Source organism: Carica papaya, chromosome 2, assembly GCF_054855325.1.
Source record: "Carica papaya isolate Zhongbai chromosome 2, ASM5485532v1, whole genome shotgun sequence".
NCBI lineage: Eukaryota > Viridiplantae > Streptophyta > Magnoliopsida > Brassicales > Caricaceae > Carica > Carica papaya.
In genome coordinates, this window is record NC_142310.1 from 28,271,931 (window position 1) to 28,295,428 (window position 23,498).

At 36.7% G+C, this 23,498-nt stretch overlaps 2 protein-coding genes and 1 long non-coding RNA gene across 5 annotated transcripts in view; 1 reads left to right on the forward strand and 2 right to left on the reverse strand.

Moving 5' to 3' along the window:
* Window positions 1–933: 933 nt before the first annotated feature.
* On the reverse strand, window positions 934–1,488 carry LOC110809981 (uncharacterized). Its single transcript, XR_002538911.1, has 2 exons — window positions 1,347–1,488; window positions 934–1,248 (listed from the first exon to the last, which is right to left on the reverse strand). It is a non-coding gene; the product is annotated as an uncharacterized LOC110809981 (long non-coding RNA).
* Window positions 1,089–2,452, forward strand: LOC110809979 (pathogenesis-related thaumatin-like protein 3.5). Its single transcript, XM_022035976.2, has 3 exons — window positions 1,089–1,223; window positions 1,313–1,979; window positions 2,237–2,452. Exons 1-3 carry the CDS (start codon window positions 1,157–1,159, stop codon window positions 2,370–2,372), a joined length of 870 nt encoding a protein of 289 aa, XP_021891668.1. The 5' UTR covers window positions 1,089–1,156; the 3' UTR covers window positions 2,373–2,452.
* Window positions 2,453–3,158: 706 nt separating this feature from the next.
* LOC110809978 (chromosome-partitioning protein, putative (DUF639)) overlaps window positions 3,159–23,498 on the reverse strand; it is a 30,886-nt gene continuing 10,546 nt past the window's right edge. For 2 of the 3 annotated variants that reach the window (XM_088213890.1, XM_088213892.1), the window contains 7 exons: window positions 17,286–17,443; window positions 8,570–8,735; window positions 8,344–8,474; window positions 6,993–7,680; window positions 6,140–6,252; window positions 4,923–5,178; window positions 3,159–3,798 (listed from right to left, as the gene is read on the reverse strand). In XM_088213890.1, coding sequence (XP_088070016.1) covers window positions 3,526–3,798; window positions 4,923–5,178; window positions 6,140–6,252; window positions 6,993–7,680; window positions 8,344–8,474; window positions 8,570–8,735; window positions 17,286–17,443 — 1,785 coding nt within the window. In that variant the 3' untranslated portion in view covers window positions 3,159–3,525. Of the gene's footprint in view, window positions 3,799–4,922; window positions 5,179–6,139; window positions 6,253–6,992; window positions 7,681–8,343; window positions 8,475–8,569; window positions 8,741–17,285; window positions 17,444–23,498 lie in introns of all 3 variants that reach the window. The other variant, XM_088213891.1, reaches the window with a different exon arrangement.

Consider the following 23,498-nt stretch of genomic DNA (forward strand, 5'->3'; position numbering starts at 1 on the left):
AATTTATATGATGTTTATTAACAAATTTTAGTTTAATTGTTATTTCTGCTCTCTTTTATGTTAAACTACTCAGTTTCAAATCTTCTTACGTACAAGTTTTCTACGTATGATATTAATGTAATACAGAAAAATGTGGGATATGAATTATTCATTAATAGGGCTTGGTTTCAGTCTATTTATGGACGATTCATAAATTAATATTAATTTAATGTATCAAGCTTCGTTACATTAAATTAGTCATACAGTTTTAGAACATGTGGCTCCATCAACTTGTATGATTGAGAATACTGAATGCTGAATTAATACATGCATGATGAAAACTCTAAATTATAAGTATATATATATATATATATATATATTTTACAATGTAATCCCTAAAAATGCCAACTTTTATTATAACCACTATTTATTTTAATCAGTGTTAAATCTGTATCAGATGAACAATTCTCTACCCATGTATTGTCTACCTACATAGAATTTATGTTCCTAAACATAATAATTCTACTGAAATTTGTTTACTGAAATTTTGGTTTCTTCTTCAGCTCTTTACTGGTTCTAGTTTTTTTTTTTTTCCAAGTAAAAAAATGATTTAGTAATGGCTTAAAATTCAGTCTATTGGTTTTAAGCAACTTCTGTTTTTCAAGATTTCAACAGTAATAAAATAATATGCTAGTAAATCAATTATTTCTTTTGATTCTCTGCAAATATCTATGATGATTCTTGACCACTGGTCATGATACCATTTGTTTTCTCTGTAATCATGACTGCTACACATCACAAGATCATGCAAATGATCACAGTGAATCATACACATATATATAGTCCACTATTAAATCTATATCACGGAGTTCCTTGATAATTTGATGTGAGAGAACTGAAACTTGAACAGAAAATGACAAAAAAAAATCAATCAAGATTGAGCCAAACGAGGAATTAAAGACTGGGGAAAGGTATCAAATGGATTATGGTAACAAGCAAGGAAGCCTTTTGGAGCTGTCAGTGGCTATACAGAATCTGCAGATTCCCTCTCTTCACACGTATTCTTCCCCCTCACTTTTCTCTCCATTCGGATATAAGTTACAACTCTAGCTACCTTCTCTTACCATGTCTCGACCTCAAACAAGCTAAATACTCAATAGAGAGATAAGTGGCAGAGATGGCTTACTGTTCCAGTTCTGTACCTCTTACATCTTTATTGTATGTCTTCATCCTCATTCTATCAGGTAAATAATTGTCTTTGGAGAATATCTGCATTGTTTTTGACATATTAATCACCATATGCATATATTTATATATATGCTTACACTTGTAGGGATGACAATGTCAGCACATGCCAAAAACATTACCATTGTTAATCTTTGTAAGGAGACAATATGGCCCGCCATAATAACACTCGGTAATAATAATGGCGGCAGTGGTTTCCAATTAAAAGCAGGCCAAACTGCCTTCTACAGCGCCCCGGATGGATGGAGTGGGCGCATATGGGGACGTACAGGCTGCAGCTTCGACAACAATGGCAATGGCACGTGCCAGACAGGTAGCTGCGGAGACTCTCTCAATTGTTCAAGCGCGGGCAGCCTGCCAGTTTCCATAGCTGAATTTACCATCGGACAGCCAGACTTTTATGATGTTAGTCTCGTAGATGGCTTTAACTTGCCTATTGTGGTTACGCCAATTAATGGCACAGGTAATTGCAGTGCTGCAGGTTGTGATGGAGATTTGAGGCAAAGTTGCCCATCCCAGCTCACCTTTAAATCTAATGGGAAGGATGTTGCCTGCCGAAGTGCCTGTGATGTGTTTAATACAGATGAGTATTGCTGCAGAGGTAGTTATGGAGATCCTGGCTCATGTTTACCCACCAATTATTCCAAGATTTTCAAACAAACATGCTCTGCAGCATCCACCTATGCATTTGATGACCGAACAAGTATTATAACATGCTCTGCAAGAGAATACGTTGTGTCCTTCTGTGCAACAAGGTAAACATGCATTATCGTTTCAACATTTCAGTAAGGAAATTACAAAACATTATCATACATTTGCTCACAAACATTCATCAAACAATCAAAAGCCAAGTGGTTATTTTTACAGTATCAAATTATCAGATATTTCTCTTTCATAACAGAATGCAATAGTAAAGATACAGTACTATATCAGTCTTTGCCATGAACAGAAAGCGATATCTAGTAACAGTATTTATTTTCCATGTTTACTGATTCATTGGTTATGATTCCAGAAATCAAACAGTATGCTCCTATCATGATCACACACTTGCCTGCAATGTATCTGGTGGCCTCAGATCATTCTCTAGCAGCTGGTGGAGCCTGATGCTTGCAATACCTTTTACTCTCTTTATACGATCATTGTTTTAGCAAATTCTGTACAGTACTATTTTCATTTTTGTGTTTCAAGATATGTTATGTTCAAGTATCTAAAATAACATATTTTCCCATTTTGTCTATTAAAACAAGTAAACAATGTGCAGGAACACATATCCATCGTAGGCTTCTGCTAGCTACTCCAAAAAAGGTTTACAATATAGATAGGATTGAGCTTAATCTTTCATACAATCCACATTCTATTATGATGCCATGAAAAAGAACCACCTTCTTGTTTATTTTAAATGATATACTCGTGAACACAAGCAGCATTCAAGGAAGGAATTTGACTTGACTTCTAATCCAACCTAAATATGTATAGAGTCAACAAAAAAATACAGTAACATAGAACAGACCAGCTCATTTGAAGATATTATTTCTGATTATCTGCACTCCTAGTGGCTGCTCCAATTGTCTTCCTCATGGTATATTTCCACTTATTCTGCCCAGTATTGGAGATCTGAGGAAGTTTTAATATCTTGAATGATACCCCAGAGGGTAGGTCTATGATCACGTTGAGCCATTGTGGCATATCCAAGCTATGAATATTTTGTCTGCGTTTGTCAATGGCTGCAAACAATCTGCAACTTCCCATCAAATTTGGTAAACTGGAGGACAGATTCAATTTGAAAAGTGTCATATGCAAATAGCACGTTATAGAAAATTGTTCACCTTTGTGGCTCCAGCCTCTGGAATATCCAACAGCACATGTTCTCTTAGACAGTGGGATTGAAGTCTATAAACCTGATTGAAATTGACAGATACGTGTAAAAAACAAAAGAAGAAAAATGCGGATAAGCTTGATTACCAGATTTACGTCCCAAAGAATTGGATACATATGCTATACAATTGGGTTTCAGCCACTTGACCAAACTCGTCCTGAGCATGTTGGTAAATATGTTTTGGGATATACATCTCACAATTTCCTTAAAGTTTTATACAACAAAACACCACGGACCCATCCCACTCAATACCTATTTTATATAGAACCATCCCACTCCATACTACAGCCAATAAATCTCATCATACTCACTGTGCTCTAACTTCTGTACAGCAGGAAAAATTTAGGTACAGTGACTTTAAAGTGTACAGAGAAAGCACCTACTTAATTCAAAAAGATACCCTACAGATACAAGTGTCAATGCTGTTAGTTCCTTCTGATTGCTGGTTTGTCTATTTCATTTCTTTGATTTGATGACCTAGAATCATTGCTTTCAAATGGTAATACAACTACAGGGGCAGCAGGCACTGTCTCCCAACGCTCCTTCAGAAAAGTCATGAACTTTTTAACCATTTCTCTCCGGAATTCAAGCTCCCGAGTGAAGAGATCAAAAAGAAGAAATGCAAGAACATACTTGAAAGGGACAATTAAGAGAATAGTTGCAAAAGATAGCAGCACAATTGCAACCTCCATAGTTATCTGATAACAAGTTACAGATCAATTTCACTATCAGAAAAATATATGTGAAATTTAAAATTAGGAAAAAAAACTTCTTATGAACATAAACATAGAAATATAAATAAAAAAATTCTACAAAGATATTAGCATCGGGCTAAGAAACGGGTCACAAAACTTTCAATCAATGCTATCCTTACATTCTCTGCTTCCATTCACAAAGACATGTTTGACAACGTACAATTTAGACGAGTCTGAATGAAACTGATGTCAAAGGTCCAAGTAAGCCTAAATTCAAATCTGCACCCAATTGTTATATATGATCAATTCAATATATCCATCCCACTTGTGCTTATATTTTGACCCTGAAGTATTTTTATGCCTAAAACTAGTCATATCCTTGATTTAAGAAAATAGCCAGTCCTCTACATTCTCATATCAGCAGGGAAATTACTCCAAGTTGATCCCTTTGTTCCAGTCTTCCCAATTGATAACATGCTTATATGGCAGGACTTCTTCTACTTCTCCTTCTGCTTTTATTGCCAAAAAAACAAATCTAGCCCAATGCCAAAATATAGAAGTACTTCTAACTAAAAGCTAAAACTACTTTTGGCTTTTGATGAGATGTGAAATCAAAAGTTGAAAATAGATGTTCTTAAAATATGATTTATGCTGCATGATGTAGGAGGTGAATAATACTTTCAGTGAGCATATTATTAATTTTATGTTTTTTCAATTATTTGATTTAATTAAATTAGTATTCATATTATTTTTTTATTTTTATGCAATTTTTAATGACTTCAATATTTTCTAATAATTTTATGTCACAATGAAATAATATCACATTATATATTGAAAGTACCTTTTATAGAACATTTTACCAAAAATTGTTCTACTTTTATCTTAAAGCTGTTTTTACTAAAAGGTTATCATCACATAATTTTAGCAACTCACAGTACAAGTACTAACTGGGCTAAAGGCATGCCACCATTCTTATAGTGTTGCCCAAGCAATTCAGAAGGAAACAACATTGTGAGACTTCTTAGTGTTTGATGCAAAAGCAAAATAAAATATTCCCATGGACATTAAAACAGAAATAAATATTTGTTATTTACAAAACATACTAGGTTCACTAGATTATGGCATACCTGAGGATGCCCTGAAAGAATAATCGTTCGCAATTTCAAAAGCATGACATTCAGATTCTGAAGATAGTTTTCCACATCCCGCATGGCATCTTTTACAGCTATTATCTTTTGAATAGTATTTGAAGGTGGCTGATCTCGGATTGTAATTTTTCCAAAAGATCTCCCAAGGCGCCCTTGTTCCTTAAGCCCCTTTAGGGTTAGCATTCCAGCTGCCAAAATCATCAATGCCATTGGAAACATATATGGCAGAAGATTTCTGATGAAGAAAAATTATGGAAAAAGAACATATTAGCTCAGTCTAATAAAGAACACATACCTTAAATTAAGGAAAAGTAATTCCATTTCAACAAAAGAAAAAAAGGAAAACTAAAGCACCTCAGCACAATGCATCAATTGCAGCATGTTCAGTTATGGGAAAGAATCTAACTTCTTTCTTCACAAACTAGACCACATATTGCAACATTAAGATTGTTTTTTGAAAAGGTGGATAAATGGTAAACATATAATAAGAATCAGTCATATGGTTGGAGGCACTAGAATCGACTATCAAAGAATTTTTTGATTTAGAGGTGATTCTCAATGTTTTCGAAAACTTACATTTCTAAGCTAATGATTTCAAGAAAATATATGAAGATAAGGACAGATCCAATGCTTGAAAATTAGAAAATTTTTTATAAGATTGTTCCAGTTGCTCGGTACTAAAGGCATTTTTGGCTGAAAAATTGTCTTCCCTCGTTTTTGCTCTTTTTTGGTCCGGTCCTCAACAGAAGTTTAATATGCACAGGATCGTATGTTGGGCATGGGCTTACAGTCTGCTAGTTTTTCACATATCTCCTAGCAAGATTTTTTAGTATGCGCATTTTTCTTGCATTGTTCACACCAGGTCTGGTTCTTTTGTTATCTAAAACCTATTTTAGCCAGCTGTCTCTTCTGTAATTTGGGCTGAAATTTTAGGTCCAACAAGCCCATTTTAACAACCGAGGGATATACTTCACAAAATTTAGGATTTATGCGTTGGTGAGATATTCGAAACTAGCAGCAATCAGTTAATTGTTAACAATTAATTATTGATCAAAGACTCGATTTTCTGACCCTATATTTCATTCTGGAAATTGTTTCTAGTGCTATATGATCATAGTCATAGAACCTTCCGAAATGGTATACATTGTCCATAAGAATAGCAAACATACAGTAAAGGTAGCAGGGTATGGACCTACCTGAAAATTATGGCATACGAAAATGCAAGAAATGAGACAGTTAAATGTGGCTCCTCCCAGCGCCTAAGTTTTTCAAAATTCCTGGCGATTACAGTCAGTGGAAGGATGAGTTCCTGTGAAATGGAAGAATTACAAGACTTTTCAACAAATCTTGATATTGACAGCTGAAAATTAATGGAAGATCATTAATCATCCCACACAGCAGTCATTACAGAAACTTCACATTTTTGATTGTTGAAGTAAATGCCAAGCAATTGGAGCATATTCAAAATGATATTGATTGATTGAAACATGTCTGAGATTCCTGTAATAATTAATTATAAACACCATCAGACTGCTACAATCTAGACAATATTCTTCGACCACATGATGAATAGACTGTCTTCTTCCGTGACCTGGAATTTCCAGAGCATTGCACCAAAAAATTAAATAAACAAATGAACGTGCCGATTATTTTTAACACCTTGGGTTGGCATGCGTGGAGCTTCTTCCTAATGATCAGGAATCTGGTCTTGAATAGGAACTAATCAGCATGTTAAAAAAGATATCAGGCCAATTTCAGGGCTGATCAGTTCCTGCATGTATTTAGGTTCAAGTTGACCCAGTAAAATTTGATTGTATAAAGCACACAAACAAAAGGTTCTTTATTATGAAAATATTTGGTGTCCATGAGGTTGGTGCCAGATATCAAGAGGGTCCAACTTTTATCTGTGGCATAAACCTGGTATTGTTAGAACTAGTTGCACCAAATTATACAGTTGTTCATGAAACAGTTACATGACAGAGAGTATTCAGTATCAGAGAAGTGAAAAAGAAATTCTAAAATTTTTTGCTAAGAAATAAGGAGCCAAACCTTCAAGAGGTCAATGTTACTCGGTATTCCTTTAAGCATTGCAGCATCAATTGTAGCTTGAGTTTTTTCAACCACCAGGCATTTTTGTTCGCATGTAGCTGCTGCCCTTTCAACAATAGTCAGATCAGCCACAACAAGATGTTTGCTCAGTACTATCCCTTGTCTTATGGAACAGTTCTTCCAGAAATTAATGGATGTACTGGAAGTCCATGATGGAGACTTCATCCACTTCTGCAAGTAAACACTGCCATCAACATCAGACACGTGATCACTGCTTTCAAATAATTCTTCTGAAGGCCTAAGCACTTGGGATGCTTGATATCCTGCCTCTTTAACTTTTGTGATCAAGGGTCCACTCCAGTAACTTACAGCTAAAGCCTGACACACAACATCACCATATGGTGCATTTTGCAAATATGAGAACTGAACAAGTTTGATTGGATCATCAGGAAACTTCCGCATAAATTGAAGAGTCTGAAGTCGGGCAATAGAATTAACCGCACTTATGCTAGCCTTTTCCTTCCCCTTGTGGGCACCAAACACATGAAGTAATGATGGATCATTATCCTCTGGTCCATATTCACGAACAAACTTATGTAAAGCAATAACTTCACTTATAAATGCATGCCAAGCATCTCGTCTCAACTCAATCCCCAGGTCAACAAATTCCAGCACCCATGTGTCTGACCTGGATATGAATTTATAATTGAAAAAAACAATGAGAGATCAAAATATTTCTGGTAAACTGCAGTCAGTTTTTTACAAAGATTTCTATCCAATAATAGCTTTCTACCTTAATTATTTTCTTTCTTCAAATGGTAATTTCCATCGCATATTAATTTCAAGATATTAAATCCCCCTTTTTATTCCTCTCATTTTAACAAGACATAAAAGATAGAATGACCCAAATTTCCTACATGTCCATGAAACCACTTTTGCCATCAAAGCTTGTGTTGAAGTATCTCAACTACATTGTCATCTTGATGTTATAGCCTTGGGGATTCTCACAAGGAAAAACACATTTTCTAGTCAGATAAGTAGGCTCCATCTTTTTGTTTCAAAATTCAGTTTGAGCAAGAGAAACTTTCCTTGGACTAGTCTGAATTACAAGTGAAACAACCAAGCAATTAGCATGACAAAAAGCATGACATTATCACACATTGCCAACCCACTCTCACTTGTATCTACCTCTATTAATGAAGTACTGTTAAGTGCCATCAGACAACACTGACTTAACAGCATCGACTACGGCATCATTTCTCATTAGATAATCACTATAACATCAACATGGATCAAACTACATTCATACTCAAGCAACTCGATGGGGATTGGTTTCAACAAACTTACTCACCCAGGACCAGATGAAATGGAGACTGCAGAGTCAAAAAGAACAGAACCAAAAGGTCCTACTTTAGCTTTTTCCACTTGCAGTTCATGCCTCGTAAGGTCAAATCTCATAGTTTCTTTCTTTCCTACTAAGCCCTGCAACATGAGAGTGACAAAGTAAATGAATTACATCCTACGAACTAGGAGACATAGTTTTCAGCCCTAAAATTAGTACGAGAATGAATAAATACCTGAAAATAGAGTGCTTTATCAGTTAAAGTAAGTTTTCCTGGCCATGCCATGTTGTTCTCCCATTTTAGAACAGGCCGCTTCCTGTTAGAACCAACACACAATATTCTCTCTGGTGAAAGCTGTGGACATTCACGAATTTGATAAGATTTCCGTCCTTCATGCACCCTGCACTAAAACCAGAAGGATATTTAGCAAACCAACCTGTAATTTTCTGGGAGGTTTTTACTTAAAAGACGAAGAAAATACATGAAACTATATAGTAAATACTACATCAAGAAAACCCTAATTTTCCATCCTAAAACTGAAAAGTCCCCCAATAGGACTAAGAAGAAATCTGGGAGAATCAGGTGGAGTAATACTGGATCTTCCTTATTCAAGAATTCAACTGTTTCCAAATCTATGAGCAGAATCTGTAGCATTATTATCTTCCTAATACAGAATTCCAGTCGCCCTCAAGCCAAGTTGTAAATGTTGAACAAACATAGCTTGTTACTCAATTCTTCATAGTCGGTTCTTGGAAGGGCTTCTGTAGAATATCTACAGTTTGAGACCAGGTAGGCATGTAGACTACTTATACAACTGAGTTTTCCATTTTCTCATAAATGAAATGTTGATTAATCTCAATGTGTTTGTTTGGCCTAGTTATTAATAGATTGATATGCTTCTCAATACTTATCCCCAACTCACCAAAAAGTCACTTTATCCACATACCTTCACGTATATCCAATGCTAAAGCCCTAAATTTAGCTTCAGCTCTACTCCTAGAGACAACAGATTGGTTTTTACTTTTCCAAGTTACTAGGTTTCCCAGACATGGGGACAATATCTAAAGATGGACCTTTCCCTCACGTTTCCTGTCCAGTCTGCATAAGAGAAAACTAAAATGTCCTGATTGACATGTTCCCGTGAAGTAAGCCTCTTCTTGGAGTCATCTTGAGGTACCTGAAGATTCTGTACACAATCTCCACATGTTCTTTAGTTGGGTTCTAAATAAATTGGCTTACAACACTAGCTGAGAACCCAATATCCGGTTGACTGTGTAAAGATATGAGTCTTCCCACAAGTATCTAGTATCTCCCTTTCCACTAGCTTACTTTCTTTTTTGTTCCTATCTTATTATTGGAATCCATTAGGATATTTGTAGGTTTACATCCTAGCATGCCAGTCTCCTTCAATAAATCTATGATGTACTTATGTTATCAGATAAATATAACTTTATTTGATTGTGCCACCTCCATAGCCAGAAAGTATTTGAGATCAGCAAGGTCTTTAATTTCAAATTACATTGCGAGAAACTTCTTTAACTTCAACAGTTCCTCTTCATAATCACTAGTGAGTATGATATCATCAACATACATTATGAGTATAGTAATTTTATTTCCTGGATATTGCTTCACAAATAGTGTGTGCTCTGCTTTACATTAAGTATATCCATTTCTCATAATTGATTTTATGAATCAACCAAACCAGGTACCTGGTGATTGTTTGAGGCTATTAGTGAACTTTTCAATTTATGAATCTTATTGAAGTAGAGGTTTGTTTCAAGTCTTGGCGGAATATCTGGGTAAACATCTTCTTCAAAATCACTATTTAGAAATGCATTTTTAACATCAAGTTGGTACTGACAATTTAAGAGATTTTGAGCAAAAAGATTTTTGTGTCCCCTCCATAGAAGAAAATTCTCATTATGCATACAAACATACAAGCTAATTTTCTACCCCTAAATTAGCTAAACAAATTTGTACTAATTAAAGATATTAAAGATATATAAGTCATAAAATTATACATAAAATTTGCTGGCTAATTACATGCATAATTTGCTATCATAATATTCTGAAATTTGCTGATTAATTGCATAAAATTTGTTGGGTAATTAATTGCCAGTTAATTCATTTGACAGGTATAGTGGCCAATCTTGATTTGCTGCAAGGGAGAGAAGAACCTTTGCAGTCTTGACTTTGGTCATTAGAGCAAATATTTCCTAATAATCTATTCCATAGGACTAATTACAATAAGTTTAGTCTTTAGTCTCTCAAGGCTCCATATGCCATGTGTTTGATAGTAAATATCCACTTAAAGCCTATTGGTTCCTTTCCAAGTGAGAGTTTGATATTACATATGTATCATTCTCCTCTAGAGCTCTAATTTCTTCTTTGACCCCTTGTCTCCATTCTAGATTCTTAAGGGCCTTCTGGATGGAATTAGGAATCTGCACATTTTTAAGGGTACATACATTAAATGCCTGGCAGGATGTTGATAATCCTTTACAAGAGACATATTTGCAAATAAAATAGTTTGTTTAGGTTCTTACCCATTTTTTTAGAGTGATGGAATGTTTAAATCATCCACAATAGATGCAGTGTAAAGTGCAAATATTTCCTTACCTGTGTGACCTTGTGCTTTAGATTCTTGGTCATCTATGAGATGTGTTGAGTGTCCTACCTCCCTTTAGTGTTCTTTCTTCGAGTATAAACAATGAGATCTTTCTTGGCAGGTAGTTGTTGGTCATTTTTTGACTTGAGATGGGCTTACAGAAATTTGACTCTCGGGTAGTCCAGGATTTGAGTGATCATCAAGATGCTGAATTTTTTTGTTGGTAGCTTGTATAATTAGTTGATTTTGGTTGGGCTAGAGTTGTTTGAAGAATATGTGGTGGTGATGAGCTCGGTCGAGGTGGAGGCAACCATGCTGGATCCCTTGAAGATGTCCGATATCCCAAAGCTAATATTCCCTCATGTTCTCCCCCTGAATTTCAGATTTGGTGTAACAGGGTTGGTTTTCAAATAGTGTCATATCCATTGAGTTGCAAAATTTCCTTGTGATTGGAGAATAGCATTTTCGGCCTTTTTGATTAGGAGTACCCCAATAAAATATATATAATGGATTTAGGATCTAATTTGCTATGGTGATATTGGTGTATATGGACAAAAGAGCACCCAAATACTTTTGGGTTCAATAAGAAGATAATTTTGTTCTTAGGAAGGTTTTGGGAATTGTTTGGCACGGAGTTTGGAGGTGTAAGATTTTGTAGGACACTCTACTGATGAGATATGTGGCTGTGAACACTACTTTTCCCCAGAAATATTTTGGAACATAGGTGGAGAGCATGAGAGATCGAGCTACCAATAAATGTCTATTTTTCCTTTTTGCAACTCCTCTTTGTTGCAGAGTATCAACAAGAGCTTAGGTGAATTATGCCTCGATTCAAGAGGTAGGTATCAAGGACATATTTGAAGTATTCCTTGGCATTATCAGTTTTTAGAGCTTGAATCTTAGTTTAGAATTGTACTTGTATAATTCTATTGAAAGTTTGGAATATTTGACCAACTTCATTTTTTTCTTTCATGAGAAATACCCTAATTAGCTTGGTGTGATAATCAACAAATGATATAAACACCATCTTGCACCCATTATATTTTTCACTCTTGAGAGACCCCCACACATTACTGTGGATTAAGGTAAAATGGTGAAAGAGTCTATATGTGAGACTACGATAGCTATTACAGGTGTGTTTGCAAAGTTGGTAAACTTCCCAATGAAAAGCTTTAAGCTTTTATTGAAAATAATTATAGATACAATTTTTCAAGATAAGTAAAATTCGGAAGACCAAGATTATAGTGCCACTATATAACCTCATTATCTTTATTGACATTAGAATGTCAATCTAACCAACTCTTAAAGGTCACACAACTTGCATTCTGGGTTTGAATGCTTAGAGAAAGATCTTCTTTGAGGAGATAGAGCTTAGAACACATCTCAGCACTACCAATCTTCTTCCCTGATTCCAATTCTTGAAATCTACATATAGATGGAAAAAATTTAGTTATGCAGTTGAGATCATGGATTAATTTACTAATAGAAAGTAGACTGCAGTCCAAATTAAGGACATGTAAGACTGAATTTAGGATCAAATCCTTAGTGCTCTTCACATTCCCCAATTCCTAAACTTTGGATAAGGCACCATCTGCTACGCAAACATTGTAGTTTTCTTTGAATGGGCTGTATTAGTGAAGCAAGGTGGCCTCCTCAGTCAAACAAGTAGATGCTTCAGAGTCAACCATCCACGTACAAGTGAGCCTTGTATTCGCAGTAAGGGCTGTTGAAGAATTACCTTTTTTGGCTAACAAACCAGTTTCAAAAGAAGAAGCAGAAGGCTGATGGACGGAACTCTGGAAGAAGAGTTTTTGGAGTACCTGTAACTATTCGTTACAGAAAGGACTTTTTTCAAAAGAAGAAGCTACTTTGTCCTCCAAGGTGGTAGCAACATGTGCTTAGTTTTCTTCATCATTGGATGAGCGTGAAGACTTCAATCAGTGGTTACTATGGATTTTCAAACAATTTTCTTTCAGGTGTCCTGGTTTCCGGCAGTGGTCACACCAAGAACGTGCTCCTTTTTTCTTGTTTTCATTGAAATGGTGGCTTGGTTAGGGCCCTCGGATCACAAGGGCTGACCTCTCTGATATATGAGAGAAACCTTGAATTCCCATCATTACCTTTTTCATGCTCTCTTTGCGGACCAACTTCAGAGAAGGCTTCTCTAAGGTTTGTAAGTGGCTTGGTTCCTATCATTCTTCCTCTAACTTCATCCAAGTTCTTGTTAAGACCAAGTAGGAACTCAAATATTCTCTTCTGCTTCACCATCTTCTAATAGATATTTGTGTCTTCTAGACACTTCCAAGTGTAAGTTCCAAACATGTCAAGGTGTTGCCAATGTCAAATAGGTGTGTTGAAATATTAAGTGAGAGAGGTCTCTGAGGTGCAGGTCATGTAATATAGCTTCAGTCTAGAACAGTTGTGATGTATCTTTAGAACTTGAGTATGTCTCTTTGGCTATCTCCCATATCTCTTTTGTTGTCCCAAACAGAAGAAAGTTTTCTCCTATTTCATTGTCTATGGAGTAGATTAACCACGACATAACCATGTGGTTTTTAGTCTTCTAAACATTCCAAGAGATGATATAACTAAACATTAATTAGGCATTCATAATCATTCTATCTCCCTTCTTCCCCTTTGCAAGTTGTCATAATTGATTGAGGATCGCAACCTCCTTAATTTTTTAGACCCCTCCACCCCTTGACTATTTTTATCCTTGGATTTTGTTTGCTCTCCTCTCACCTTCTCTTCTTTTCTTTTTTCAATCTCTTTGAAAAGCATCAAGGTATGGTCTTCTAGTCTGCTAAAACTGACCCCTAACATTCTGTTAATCCGCTTTATATTTTGAATGACCCATCTAAAATTATTTTCCTCATTTACTTCTCTCACATTCCTCCCTTCTCATCCTCCGCCAACACCTCAAACCTTTGCACCATAAGCATTTCGTCCGGACCAGGCTCCCTCTCAATCTTAACACGCACCATCGAAACCACCGCCAGTGGTTGAATGATTCCCTCTTCATCCTTCTTGACAACCTCGCCTAGTGTTAATCTGACTTCAACTTCGTCATCATTTCTTTACCCAATTCTTTTTCCTCCCAAGCTCCACTAAACTCCCCCTTTTCTCTGCTATCCTCTCCGTCGTCGGAATCCATCTCGAGATCCACCATCATAGCCAAGCTCTTGCGCCTCCTAGGTTTTTCTCAGTTTCCCCTGCTGCACAACTCAGGTTTCAGCTTCTCATCCTGGATCACATGTCTCCATTCGGGATTTGACCTAGATCTCTGGCTTTTAACCCACTTCTCCTTCACGGCCTGCTTACCCATTTCCCTTCCTCGGCTGAGCCGAACCGTGGTTTAAATCCAGCCTGTTTCCTATCTTTGGGATCTTCAAGCTGAGGTCCATTCGAGCCCCCCACTTAAATCAAAACGACATTACTTAATTGTGTTTCGATGATTTTTGAATTCCACCTGACCCTCCCGAAGTTGGATTTTTTCTTCTCAACCCGGTTCTCCTCTTGCTTGCCTTCATCGCGACAATGGAGCTCCTCTCCCCTCTCACCTCCAATCTCACAATCAGCTTCATCTTACACCTTTTTGGACAACACAGCCAAACCGGCGTGGTACCATAAACTACCTCTGGGCTATGCTTCTCTTCTCATTTCTCGTATTTATCTCCTTTGGTTAACTTGGCGCCTCAAACTTCCTCCACACCATTTCGAACAATGCCACCATCATCCTCCACCATCCTCCGGTCTATTGATCTTTCAAAATGAGGATGTGTCTCAACTTTCTCCGCTTTATTCTCTGTGACAACCAAAAACTTCCCCCAGTTGTTACCTCCCATAGCCATCCATAGATTGTGTCTTTCGGTTGCCTTATTCAGACCCTAGAGCTTCCCTCTTCTTGTCTAGTAAAACTTATGCAAAGCTTCCAAAAACCATTCGATTTCATCCTCTCAAAAGGTGGTTGAAGCCCTAAACCCCCGACTATTTTGGCTCACCCTAATTCCATCTGCATTTTTCCCTATAAAAACAACAACAAATGATTTGCTCTCTCTCACCAAAAATTTTCTGATCTGAGGGAGCACCATGACTGCCTCCCTGCTCACCAAAGGATGAATGCAGGAGGAGAGACGATGTTGGAAATGCAGATCTGCTCGGCCAATGTTCAGACAGTTACTCTTGTTCACATCTTCCACCTGTCCGTAAAGTTTCTCTCAGCTCTCTTATTTTGATCTCCTTATATAAGGCTAGACTAAGTTAAAGGGCATTAAAGTAAAACATGCTCTTAATAATTAATTGTAATTTTCCTGTTCTTATTCCTAAGACTCGTATATATCGAGACATATTATTCGATGGAATACACAACACAACTATTCCTGACAATGCTATAATTCAGTTGCTGTAAATTCCAATTAGAAATTGGTTGGGTCCTGTAGGAACAATCACTCAAATTGCATACCGACCATAGAACCATATTCAATAAGTGGAATGCATTAGTTGGAAAAATGTACTTCTTAGTAATTGCCCCCATAACCCATCAGATAAAGTACATTACATAATCTGTTTTAGAGACTAGCGTGGTAAAAACTTATTTCAAAAAATAAAAAATAAAAAATATTCTTAAACAAGCTACTGAACTAGGTAGGAGGGTATTTTTCTTTCAATCTTTATTAACCCCTTATTGCGTGATAGGTGGGTCTCCTAGATCTAAGTTTTGCTGGATTAATTGTCAATACCTCCTAGCAGATCCTACAAATTTCACTTTAGTAAATCTTACACATTCAGTACTAGACATATCATACCCCTCAAAATAATTTTCTAAGGCATCTAAGAACTCCAAGACAATACTCAATCTGAAGTACCATCATAAGAAGGAACATCAACATTTCATCCTTTTGATAACTTTTCCAACCCTAGCATTTCTAGGTGGGACTCTATCATGAATAGGTTGCCCATGAGGAGTTTCACATGGGTCATACTCAACTGGTCACGCAAAAAAATCTCTACCTTCTTGGGATCTTATATAGGACGCTGGAAAAGTTGCCCATGATTGACACACAAGGGAACAAATTATTTCGAGCGCAGGAGTAGGAAAAATATCTTGGGCAAATTCAATGAAATTTTGAGGATTATCAGGCGACCTTGTAGAGGAGTGGTTGTATTCTTCAGGTCATTTTTCCAAGTCTTTAAGGAGTTAAACCATTTGTAGCTCCAACTTAGTAAGTCTAGCATCTGGGTTATTGGGGGAGGCTGAAAAGGCAGTACAATCTGGAGTATCTCTTAGGTGGTAAGGAATGGATAAAAATAAAAAATCAAAATGGAAATTTATTACTGTAAGAACTTTAAAATTCCAGATTTTGCAACAGGGATCAGCTCAGGATGCTCTTGCACAGCACGTGCGGGGCCGTTGGGTGACACAGGACTACGAGGCTCCAGCAGAAGGATGACCCGAGTCCTCTGTTTCTGTTTATGCGATGTGGAAGCCCAATGGCGAAGAGAGTTAGAAGGCAAAGTGTTGTTGGGGCTAAGGCTAGGGTTTTTGCAATCTGGGGTTTTTATGAGAATAGAGAGTTTGGCAGCAGGCAGAGGTAAGGTTTTGGCTTTAATACCAACTGATGTAGGACAAGTTATGGTAGAACCACACTTACCCTACAAAGTAGAGGAAAAGAGGAAAATATGGAGGCAAATAATAGAAGAATAGAGAGATTGAGGAAAACATTGATGAATCTCTTAAAAAGTATTAAAATCAACCTTCTTATTTAGGCTTAGAAGGTACTGCATCACAAGGACTGAAAGATGGATGCTCGTTTATTGGACTTACATCCTTGTCTCCCTATAGTAGATCTTTTAGGACACATTTGAGGAAGAGAACCTACGATCTTCTTGAGATTTCTCTCGATTCAGACTTCAATAATTCAGATGCTTTATTTACGTTTTAATTGGTATATTCATATGGAGATTAGGACACCTAGCATCCTACTGGATTACAATGACATCCAGATTATTATTAAGATACTTAGTTAAATCTAATCGTAGCCTTGGACTTGGTTTAATCTAATCGTAATCTTGGACTTCTTTGTAAATGAGTCCATCTTAACTTTAATTTTTAGAGATATAATTCAAAAGATAGATGCTGCCATGGAAGTCTTATGCTTCTTGCGGTGGGTCCCACATACACATAACTTACCAGAGAACTCGTTTAAGCTGGGCTGTAACACGTATCTTCAGTTAAAATAATTATAAGTATGAACTCGATATGAAACTGATCAAGTAAGAAGAAAAGGACGGAGACAGGTCAACAATAAGATAAATGAAACAATAAAAGAGATGAAAACTCACTTGAGAAGTTCACCAACATAAGTCAACCACACACCCAAAGAAAGGCCCTGTTCATCACCAGCAAGAGCCTTGAATAGATTATGCACTGTTGACCGGTCAGCCACACCAGAAACAGCAGGAGCAATACGAATAAAAGCTTTTTCTCCCACAAGTTTTCCCTTTTAACAACAATAAAGAACTTCTTTCAATCCAAAACACGACTCCTTTTTTCAAAGTATTGAAAGAGAATCTCATCAACAAACAAAAAACAAAGGAGATGAGTGAATTCCAGTAAACCACATACAGCTAAACAATAGTTTCTTATGAAAAAGACAGAAATATAGAAGCAGTAGAAAAGGGTACAAAAGCAGAGGATAAAAGTCCTAAGCCAACAAAAGGAGCAAAAAAAATATTTTGTTGGCTTAGGAGGATTTTAAAAGTAAATATATTTTAAAAAAAGAACATAATAATCAATACAAAGCCCAGCAGAATAATAGTTATGTTCCATGTATAAAATCTTCCAGTGCAACAATGTTTAGAGAGATTGTATGCCTTACTATGCTTGAGAGAGAAAGTGAGAGATTGTAGAGAGTGAAAGTGTTCGACTGGGTGAAGAAGGTTAGGAAACAGAACGGGAAAAACAGCTAAAGAGAGATTGGGTTAGAAGAAGGGAGGGAGACTAAATGTGGTTGGTCAGAGAGGCCGACCACATCGAATGCACGATGTCTTCGGATCCTAACAGAAGATTCATCCTGATTGATAGCAAATCTTTTGACATAGTGTGCGAAGGGAAAACCTTGGAAGGACTGAGAATATGTGAGAACAGGGAGGGGTTACAGAGTAACTATTTCAATGGACAAGGAGGATGTCAAATGGTTAGTTGATTCTCTGAGTGATTTCTACTGGAACAAGGGAGGAAAATATTGGGGGAAAAACAAAATCGGTAGAACCCACAGGTTGTGGGTGGTCTGAATCACATTCTATAGAAGCTTTTTTAGAATAAAAAGAGAATCAACCTTAATGCATTTCGTTCTCTAATAAAAAATTAGTTTTAAAGCAAATTGTGGAAAACAAAGTACATGACTACATGTTTCAACCAAATCAACTCATAAGTAGCAAGAGTCACAACTCAACATTCTGACTCAGCACTAGATCTGACAACCGCAGCCTGCTTCTTACTCTTCCAGGACACCACTTATGTTAAATCAACAATCAAAAGTGGAGCAGCCTAACCAACATTTGCATATCCCTGAATTAAAGTATACCCATGATTCTTATAGAACAATCGACGACCTTTGGCACCTTCAGAATGTCTTGATATGTATGACCTCCTCCTAATGACTAGTCCAAAGAGAAACAGTAAATTAACTTACAACATTTGTGCCAAATGAAACATCTAAACGAGTCACACTGAGATAATTCAATTTCCAACTTGCCTCCTATACACACTGAGGCTCTCCAACAGTTCCATGTCATTTATAGCGAATTTGAAATTAAAATCCTATCAGTATTGTTATGGATGCTTTCATTGGGAAAGCTTATGGTAGGCATTTTAAGGAAAAAGCTGCATAAAAGGAAACTTAGGGGAGAGTTTCTAATTAGGAATATTTCAATACTAGCTCGTTTCTTAATAGTGTAGGACTTTTATTTTCAGTAGTTGTTTCCTCTTCAAGTTTATTATTTCCTATCTAGTTAAGCTTCCTAATAGGCTATGTAACATCTATTTAAAGAGATTTTGCTCTATCAATAAAATAAGTCAGAATTTATACTCTAAAAAGATGGGATCTCCCTAAGAGGCTCAAGATGACAGCTCCCTCTTGATGAGCTGTAGGTATTCTCAAAGATAGTTCTTAGCAGGAATAAAAACAAGGGTGTTAACCCCTTGAGCGAAGGAGATTTTGCAGTCAACCGCCCGGTGACAAGATCTTGGGTCAAGGAACACAAGTATCAACTAGTTTAGACCCCATCATCCTTTTTGAGGAGATCAGAAGCATATTCTCTCTACCCAAAAATTTCTTAATTTTGAACTAGTTACTTTTTTTTATAAAAGAGGAAATTTTATTAGGAGATGAAAAAAATTACCAATTTGGAGAATAAAACATCCACCTCAAAAAATTTATAAATATATAAGCCCTATCTTAATGCACAAAAAATGATCTCTATGTTCTATGTATAATAGCTTCCCAATTTTGATGGGCCGCCAAAAGACTGTTAGGGTAATGTCCATGTGCTTTTACCCATAAGGTTACCACGAAAGTTGTCCTCTCCCATATCTCATAGTGGGACATTGATCGGTCATAAAAGTGTCAACAATTCCTTGTGAGCCGAATACTTCATAACCCTACAAAAATTGTTCTTTGCCAAAGCAACTTAGCTTCTTTTCTTACTCCTACCCCTTATTAGATTTGAGAAGGAGAAACCACCCAACTCAGGCCTAACAAGTTGATTAAATTTGACTACCTACCTTAACATCCGAAAATTGATGTAAAGGTCCCCAATCTAATTTGGAATCAACTTTAAAGGAAAAACTCCAACTCTTGAATTTTCTCACCGTGATGCAAAAAGTAATAATTTTCCAACAGTAGAGCATCGATAGAAAATAGAATGGCCAACTCCATTTCGATGTACATCAAACTTCATTACTACTTTGCTAAACTTTCCAAACAATGTTCTAGACGACTGTTTTAATACATATATAGATTTCTTTCCTCAATAAACCAACTTAAACTTCCCCTAAGCAACAAATCTAGGAGGTCACTCCATGTAAGAGGTTTCCTTTAAGCTACCATGTAAAAACACATTTTTTTTATTCAATTGGTGCAAGGGCCAATAGTGGGTACTCGCCAAAGAAATAAACACCTAAGCTGAAGTGAGGTTACCAACAGGAGACGAATTTTAGTATAGTCTGCAGCATTAACTAATGTAGTCTTTAGCCACTGCTCAGGCCTTAAAGTGATGAAAAAACCCATTTGAAAAAAGTTTAGTATAGTTTACACCATAAACTTTAATGTAGATTTTAGCCACTAGTTAGGTCTTGAAACAATCAACAAACCTATAAGGATGAACTCTAACAATGAAAACCCAACAGCACCCAACAAAATGATTCTCAAGAGAAGAGCAACCAAAACTCGAGTACCATTCCCTTTCACCCAAACATTTCTCTCATTTCCTGTCCCCAACCAAGATGAAAGAGCTTCTATCAATGGCTTGTAGGTAGAAACAAGGGACAATGAGAGGATAAATACACAATAGGATGATGATAAGTGATCTTAAGAAATAAAATTAGAGATGAGAAGAAAATTACAAGTATCTTTACAAATTCGATGGGCAATGAATAAATCAGAATTAGTTGTAGAAGGATTAGAAGACAATGGGATGATTGATTTAGAAAATGAACCTTCATGACCATCTATTACTGATTGAGAGTTTTGAGTACAAACTTCCAAATTACAACAATCTAAATGACTAGCACCATTAGGGTTCGAAAATTGAGTGACAATGGAGACATTCTCATTAGTAATTAAAGATGGTAAAAGCAGACAATGATGAGAATCAGTTTTTTTTTTTGAAATCAAGGAAAAGTATTATTATGTACAAAAGTATCATGGGGGTACTGCCTGTATACAAAACATAGTTACAAGTCAATCAAGTGGTTTATGACAATTCCAAAATCATCCCAATATTTAGTGTAAATCCATCTATCTCTAATGTTTGTAAAATTAGTCTCTATACCCTCAAATGTTCTCGTGTTCTTTTCTTTCACACAACCCAAAAAATAGTTAGTGGAATAAGGAACAAATGCTTTTTCTTTTTTTAAAAACCCACCCACGCCCACAACTTTCTACTCACATTATCAGCCATAACCCAATTTAACCCCAACAAGCCCAGAACTGTAGTCCAAATGCTGTATGTCACCGGACAAGTCAACAATAAGTGGTTGCACGTTTCCTCATTAGATTTGTAGAGGTAGTATCTATTTTTATTTTATTTTTTTTGAGATAAAAATTATGAATATATATATAAACAGGGTACCAATGGGGTACCACCCATACACAAATTTACAAAATTGTTAGGGTGTCAATATTTCTAAAATCCTCATCTCTAATGATGTCATGACCCAACACAATGTGAAATAATTAAACCATACATCTCTTAGTCTATTAATCTCCCTCTCCATACCATCAAACGCCCTCTTATTCCTTTCTTTCCAAATGACCCAAAAAAAGGTTGAAGGGATAATTTTAACAATGTTCCTTTTCAGATCAATCCCACTCCAAGCACAGATCTCACAAAAAATCGAATCAGAGATGACCCAATTGATTCCAATCAGTCTATAAATCTGACACCATAACTCGTGGACCACCTCGCAGTGAAGAAGTAAGTGACAGCAGGATTCCTCAGCCTTCTTGCACATGAAACACCCATTAACCACAATCTGGCCTCTAGTCTTTAGCTTATCAAGTGTCAATATACTTCCTCTACAAGCCTCCCATGCAAAAAAAGCGATTCTAGGTGGGCCCCTGGAATTCCAGATTTGTTTTGATGGGAAAAGCGGAATGTTTTCCTGCCCAGTCCCCACCAACCGTTGATACAGGGAATCAACTGTGAATTCACCTTTGTTGGAAGGTTGCCAACGAATCTGGTCTGCTTCACCACTAATTTTACATTGTGAGACCAGCCTCAAGACCTCCCAATTATTCAGATTTCTAGAGACGCTCATTGTCCAAGACAAGCAGCCATTTTTTCATTGCATACGCCTCCTCAACTCTCATGTTTTTCGATTGAGCTATGACATATATTCTAGAAAATCTGATTTTCAAGCATCCACCTTCCAGCCACTCATCATGCCAAAACCTAATACAATTTGCCCTACCCGATTTCCAGTTAATGCATTCTTTAAATCTTGGCCAGCCCTGTTTGATGTTCTTCCATAAAGCCAAGCCATGGTCCCTGCAATCACGGAAATTCTCCACAGCAAAATCAAGCCTGCCCCATTTAGCGACTATAACCCTTCTCCAAAATCTGCTTTCTTCCTTAAAAAATCTCCATAGCCATTTGCTTTAAAGAACCCTATTCATATGAACCAGAGATCTGAGATTTAAACCGCCCAAACTATGAGGTTTTTTAACTTCCGACCATCTTACTAAGTGATACTTTCTTTTCTCAATGTTGTCCCCCCATAAGAAGCGACATTGAATTGATTTCAATCTTTTTGCAATGCTAAGAGCATAGTTAGAATAGTTAGATAGTATATTGGAAGATTAGCAAGTGTACTTTTGATTAGAGTGTTTCTTCCTCCTTTTGATAAGAAGTTTCTCTTCCAAGTCGCAAGCCGATTCTCAAACATTTCAATCACCGGTTCTCATGTTTATTTATCTTTATACCTCGCCCCTAACGGCATCCCCAAATATTTTATGGGGAGCTGCGCATTCCTGCACCTGAGTAGCTTAGCTAAACTGCTATCATCACCCACACTTCCCAACCTTACTAATTCCGATTTTGATAAATTAATACAAAGCCTCGATACACCTTGGAAACAGAGGAGGATGCACTTAAGACGCAAAAATAATAACGTATCATCCACAAAAAATAAGTGAGATACCTCCACGGAATTAACACCTCTACCCACCTGCACCCCTCTAACCAGCTGCAGTTGTTTAGCCCTCTCCATCAAGCCATTCAAAACTTGCATCACAACAATAAACAGTAACGGGGAGAGCGGATCCCCTTGTCTCAGCCCCCTAGATCCCTTAAAAAATTTAGAAGGTCCGGCATTGACAAGAACAGCAAAAGAAATAGTAGTCATACACGTTTTCATCCATAATCTCCATTTTATCCCAAAGCCCATTCTATATAGCATGTAATCCACAAACTCCCAACAAACATGGTCATAGGCCTTTTCCATGTCAAGTTTACAAATAAATCCCCCATTTTCATTGTGCACCAAATGATCCACAACCTCATTAGCCACAAGTATAACATCTTGGATTTGCCTTCCTTCCACAAAAGCATGCTGACATTCTCCCACCAACTCCCCCAAAACTCTAGTAAGTCTCGCAGCCAACACCTTTGCAATAAGTTTGTATATGCACCCAATAAGACTAATGGGTCGGAAGTCTTGTATATTCTTAGCACCATTCTTCTTTGCAATCAGTACAAGGAAGGTAGAATTAAGTTCCCGCACAAACTTACCATTATTATACAAATCATGGAATAACTCCATCACATCTCCTT

Bases quoted from the DNA above. Each gene is read 5' to 3' on its own strand.
- LOC110809979 (XM_022035976.2), top strand. From the start codon at position 1,157: ATGGCTTACTGTTCCAGTTCTGTACCTCTTACATCTTTATTGTATGTC. The intron at 1,224-1,312 runs GTAAATAATTGT...TTACACTTGTAG, and splicing joins CTTCATCCTCATTCTATCAG to GGATGACAATGTCAGCACAT. The intron at 1,980-2,236 runs GTAAACATGCAT...TTATGATTCCAG, and splicing joins GTGTCCTTCTGTGCAACAAG to AAATCAAACAGTATGCTCCT.